This window comes from Sinocyclocheilus anshuiensis, unplaced genomic scaffold (assembly GCF_001515605.1).
Source record: "Sinocyclocheilus anshuiensis isolate Anshui unplaced genomic scaffold, SAMN03320099.WGS_v1.1 scaffold119, whole genome shotgun sequence".
In the NCBI taxonomy this organism is placed as follows: domain Eukaryota; kingdom Metazoa; phylum Chordata; class Actinopteri; order Cypriniformes; family Cyprinidae; genus Sinocyclocheilus; species Sinocyclocheilus anshuiensis.
This window is the reverse complement of record NW_015549581.1, coordinates 712,491-718,579: the sequence shown is the minus strand read 5'-3', so window position 1 is coordinate 718,579 and position 6,089 is coordinate 712,491. Positions and strand designations below refer to the sequence as shown.

The 6,089-nt window shown below is 32.2% G+C and overlaps 1 protein-coding gene across 1 annotated transcript in view; it reads right to left on the bottom strand.

Annotated features, from left to right (window-relative positions):
* Positions 1-669: 669 nt before the first annotated feature.
* LOC107657743 (cyclic nucleotide-binding domain-containing protein 1-like) overlaps positions 670-6,089 on the bottom strand; it is a 44,805-nt gene continuing 39,385 nt past the window's right edge. The window contains exons 11-12 of the mRNA XM_016445967.1: positions 5,572-5,628; positions 670-783 (exon numbers count right to left, since the gene is read on the bottom strand). Coding sequence (XP_016301453.1) covers positions 670-783; positions 5,572-5,628 — 171 coding nt within the window. The remainder of the gene's footprint in view (positions 784-5,571; positions 5,629-6,089) is intronic.

Genomic DNA, 6,089 nt, shown 5'->3' with positions numbered 1-6,089 from the left:
GCATGTCTTCCCTGGGATTCAGAAGCCTGGCTTTCTTCATGAAGGCAGCAGATATATTCAGACATACATCATTTAGTGTTTGCATGACTACTCATGTTTACTAGTTGACATGTTGCAATAATGGAGAGCATGAGAGAAATGAGAGTTTGCATGCTGCTTTCGCTGTCATAAACTTCACAAAAAAAGTCACAAAAAACTGCAACACTTTGAACAATTCAAAAAATATTTGCAAATGCATATTTTTCTTATGAAACTTCTTGTAGAATATATAGTATATATATTAAAAAAACTATAAATATATTTGCAAATATATAATTCTGAAATTTCTTGTTTGATTTTTCCAGAATTATTTTCTTATTTAATTTATTCTAAATGCATTTGCAAATACATATTTTTCCTTGTTTGAAATGTCTTATCTGAAAATATATGACAATTCTCACTAAATCTTCTTTAAATATATTTGCACCTACATTTTTAGTACATTAGTTTACATTTTCTTTTCATATTTCTCATGATATTTATTCCAAAGACATTTGCAAATATATTTGTAATTATGCAAATATGAAAATTCACTAAAAGCGTTTTGCTCTCATGAGGTGGCAGAACTAGTCTGTGCAACCCCTAATATAACTGCATTTGTATTTGTGTGTGTGTTTATCTGTCAAAAGTTCATATGGTCTTCTTGGATTTCCCAGTTACTCCTCTTGGTCCTCTGTTAAAAGCCCATTTGCCTCTTCCTGGGTGAACGCCATTATAAAACAGAGCATCGGAAAGTATCTTTCTCTGAGGGAGAGAAAAAAAGAGAATTTTTTTATCAGCATCATGATTCTATAGCTTATGAATTGCACTGTTACAAAAGGTTGTCCATTTTAATCCCTTTGATAAGGCATAGAGTACAGTTTGTGCAACAAGGCTTGTCAATCATATCAAAGATAATTAGAAGCACGTTTAATGAATGATATTCAGGTGGACCAATGTCTAATCATCTTAAAAAGGGCTGTAATTAAATCAATTTGGTCACTGTAAATAAAAGGCCACACTTAATCAAAAACCTGAACATTTTAGCATAATTAACAAATCATGGAGGAAAACTAACTTCCAACTGAATTTCTATGCTGGTCAGAAGAACTGGTTTATCCTGTCTAGTTCTTGGACCAACGCAGCCATGTTGTTTACCTACAAAATTGCTGTCAACTAGTTCCAACAAGCTAGTGTCTAATAAAGAAATCTATTGTGAACACCAACATAATAGCAAATGACAGCCTCCACGAATGGTTACAGTACAGAAAACACTATTAAAGGGGTCATAATCAAATTTGCCTTGATCTTTTGGCATATAAGAGGTCTTTGTACCATTAAAACATCCTGCAAGTTTCAAGCTTAAAACATCCTCCTCATTACAAACAAAGTATTTATTTAATCAAGCTCCAAAAATGTCTCGTTTTGGATCTGAGGTGCCAGATGACATCACGGGGGCACAAAAATTTGCATAAACACTGCCTCCAGAGCAAGACATTGACGAATAGTCATCGTCTCACCATAGGCCCCGCCCACTGGCGTTCAATCGCTTAACGGCTGACACTTGATTACGCTAAATGCAAGTGTTGTGATGTGCCATGCCAAAAGCAAATAGAAATTACAATCACTGCCGCTATCTTGTCTACACTGAATACAGTATACAGATGCGCATTCGCTTTCTGACAGTCCACAGACTTGAGTCTTTCGTCAGGACAAATTGAGTTAAAGAACGTTCGCTTTGACGCGTTTTGTACAGATATCAGAAGGATCCCAGCGTAAGGAACAAGTGGATAGTTTATGTCAGACGATTGTTTGAAGGATTTTGTTTTGTAAACGAGGCACGGTGTCATGGAGAGTTCACAAAGAAACATTCGTTTAAAGATGAAGCGGAACTAGATCTGACTGCTGCTGCATCACAAACCGTAAGTAAATTATTTCATAATGCTTTGTCTGGAAATGACAGACAAAAACATGGTCAAAACATGCAATAGTGAGGGGGCGGGGTGTTGATTCTGTTTACTATGCAATGACGTTAGCCAATCATAACAGTGGCCGATTACTAATAAGCCTTACAGGACCCGCCCCTTAAAAGCAGGTCGTTTTAGACAAAGGGTCAGAATGAGGGTTGAAAATAATAAATTTTCCACATTTATTTATTTTTTTTTTTTTTGTGCAAAAAACTTTAACATTATAAGCAAACCTCAAGGAACATATTAAAATAAAATAAGATAAAAATCCATGTCATGAGTCATGACCCCTTTAAACAACATGTTTGTAAAATTTCTTCCCATTCAAAAGTAATATATGCAAATTTTCTCAAAGCCCAACTGACAAACATGTGAAATACACATTTCTACTTGTGGATATCAAGTTGACATGCTACCAAGTGCTCAAACAAAAACTCTAGCATCTTTTAAAAATTTGACACCGCTAACCCGTGATTATTTCGCAATCATATGCAATAACTTCCTATTCATAATCAAGTGACTATTTCATCCTCAAAAGCACTCATTATATCAATATTGTGCATTGTGAATGTCACTTGGTTTCTGGATGAATTAGAAAAGCAAAATTATGTTCTCTTAATAATACTGAAAGTTACATAAAGCCAGTCAATCAGAATGCAACTGATTTCAATGAGCACTCACAATTTTTTTGTTTACAATATGTATTAGATGGTCTGTAAACTAAGGTCACACTGACTCTAAGTTGTGTTTTAGGCCATTATTGCTTTTCTGATCATTTCATGGTGCCATTTCCCTCCATTATTCTCTTTTCCTTATTGTTATTTCAGCAATAAAGTCTGAATGAAGTCCAACAACAGGAGTGTTTCTATTTTCCATCAGTATAATTTGCACAGTGCCATGTGTTTAGTATCAAGCCCATAAGTCATTTTAAAAACCTCTCGTCTGATACCCCTAAATACATGACACAGATTACAGAGATTTACAGTGTCTGCTTGAAGATAAATGAGTCCGTCCAGAGAGAGACTGTTTACAAGCCGCCAGTGTTTATACATATTTTTTACATTATCTGACTATAATAGTATTGTTTGCTTTATGCTACATGGCCAAGAAAGGTTCAACAAAAACATGCACATATTACACAGATGGTAAACACACACTGACCTCGCCCTAAGGAGTCTGCATGATTTATGTTCTCTATTCATTAATATATGTCCTTTGTTTTCCTACACCTCATGTTTGAGTTCATTCATATTTATAAACAGAGACTCCAGATGTACTTTGAGAGCACGATCCAATAAAGGAGAAAATTTGAAAACTTTAAAGTGAGTACAGTCAGTATAGTACACCTTTTAAAAGTCCACCTAGAGTAAACCGAGGTCTTGCTCAAGCAATAGCTCATCTAAAATGTAAAATCTATTGTTTACTCACCCTCATGTTGCTTGTGTATATTTAAATTACATAAATTGCTGCTAAACATGCTGTCTTAGTGTAGGTTTGATTCCATTAATGCCAAACACCATTGCTTCTCACAGAACCAAATGCCATGCATTTTAATTATATTTATTCATATAGGAGGTGCTTTTATTCAGTTACTTAAAAATTAACAAACAAATTTTGTTTACACTACTGTTCAAATGTTTAGGGTAAGTTTAAAAGAAAAAAGAAAAAAATGAATACTTTTATTCGGCAAGGATGTATTAAATGTAACAAAAGTTACATTTACAATGTTTACAAACGATTTCTATTTTGTAAAAATATAAAAAATCTGCTGAACTCTATTCATCAAAAAAATCCTAAAAACATTTATCACTGTTTCCCAGAAAAAAAATATTAAGTAGCACAGCTGTTTTCAACAATAATAATCGCAAAAAAATGTTTCTTGATCATTAAATCTATAGTTTTGCCATCAGAGGAATAAATCAAATTTCAAAATATATTAAAATAAAACAAAATATTACAATATTTTTCATATTAATACTATTAAAATATAATTAATGTTAAAATAAAACTTTTAAATATATTGAAAATAGAAAATATATTAACAACCGAAATATTGTAAGATTATTTCACAATATTACTTTTTTTACTGTATTTTTATTCAAATAAAAGTAGCCTTGGTGGGATTAAAACACTTCTTTCAAAATCACTGAAAAAAATCTTACAGACCTCAAACTTTTTAATGGTATTGTATATTTTTTGTTTTATACTTTTTGTGAGTGAAAATGAGATTTGAGAGCTACGTCAACACGCTGTAAGATAATAACTGAAAAAATGACTTCAATTTTTCCTCACACAAAGTGCACTAAAAACTAATTTTATGGTGCTTTTCGCCAGTTTTATGTTTAGAATGACAAAGAGAGTAATTAATGACAGAATTCAGAATTTTTGTGTGAACTTTCAACTTAATTTTTTGGTTATCAGTCCAGTAATATTTGGAATAGGTATAATCAAATTAAATTTATTCACATTACTGAAGACTTGTACCCACTTTACACTGTAATCAGATTGTTTTGGCTGCTTTTGTGCCACATACACTTTAATTAATTCAAATATGATCTAAATAGTTCTATCATACACTGTATTTAAATAAACATAAAACAATAAACAAGAAAACTAATGGTAAATCTCACTCTTAATAGCTGATCTGTCAGATTAACCATTAAACTGAATAATCACTGGCTGCCGAAGACCAGCCACTATTTACATTAACCTATTTTTCCAGCCTGGTACCCTTGATGGAAGCAAACTACACTGGGAACAGATGATACAAGCTCCAAATCACATCACAAAAACAGTTTGAAAAATGTGTATGTGTGTTTTAATAAAGGGTGTGTTTCTGTTGGCCTAGTATATGCTGTTCGTTGTGTGTAATGATGAGAGAATGAGAAACAGGTGTGAATGCGCAAGGGGCGAAGAGTGGGGTGAGGTCACATGGCTCCAGAGAGTTTAGAAAGCCTGGATCTCAAACAAAATCAGTGGAGTATGTACAGTACCATATGGAAGATACAAAGAATGGCTGCATCTTAAATCACATCCCATTATACAGTATATGTAATTTTATTATAATATTTATTATTATTAAATATATTATATTATATTAAGTATTATTATTATTATATTTATTATTTAATGCTATTATATGGAAATGTTTATATTATATTTACATGTAATTATATATACATGTATACACTTGAAAAAAAAGAAGAAATATTGATATAATATAATATAATAAATCAGAAAATTATTGAAAAGTTACGAACCAGACTAACTGGCCTATGCCAACCATCCAAGCTCTAATAGTACTTCAGGTACACAGTATGTGAATTAGGATGCAGTCTGGCTCTCATGCAGGACCAGTCAAGGAGCATTTTCCATATGGGATATAAAAGTATTGACATTATACAGAGAAAAGAAGACACATTATTATGTGACACTGCAGCCTGTCAAGCACATAACCATAACTACAAAGCTACACCTGAACGAGAGCTCCCGATGGCACAGTTACATCCAGTGAGTGATACAGGCACATCAGAAAAACATTTATAGCGAGCACTTCTGAGGATCACAGGGAAATGTTTACATACACATCATGTTCCCATTTCTTCATCCTCTCCTGTGTCAGGAACTCCTTCAAGACTTCCTCCTGCACAAAGAAAAACAGACATGTGAAACAAAAGCAGCAAACAGTCCTCAAGGTGAAACAACCTTATGTCTGCAACTTGCATTTTATGGACCATGCTGGAAGAACATTTCATTTCCCAGAATGTTCTAACTCTGCAGTCCATTTTTAATGAGTCCATTGTGTTGTTGTTTTGGACTAACAAAATTACTCTGTTGTGTGACTATGTTCAATTCCTTTTAGGAATATTAAAAGAACCAATATTAACATTTTGGCTAGCCAGAAAACAATATATCTAAATACAGTTATTTTTGCTAAAAAATGAATTCAATAAAAAAAATGAAATATGTCATACATTAAATATTATTCATAATTACATATTTTCATCATTTTTTATATTATTTAATAAACATTATTTTATTATTATTTAATTATATATAACAATAAAACAAATAACAATAATAATAATGAAAATAAAATAAAAT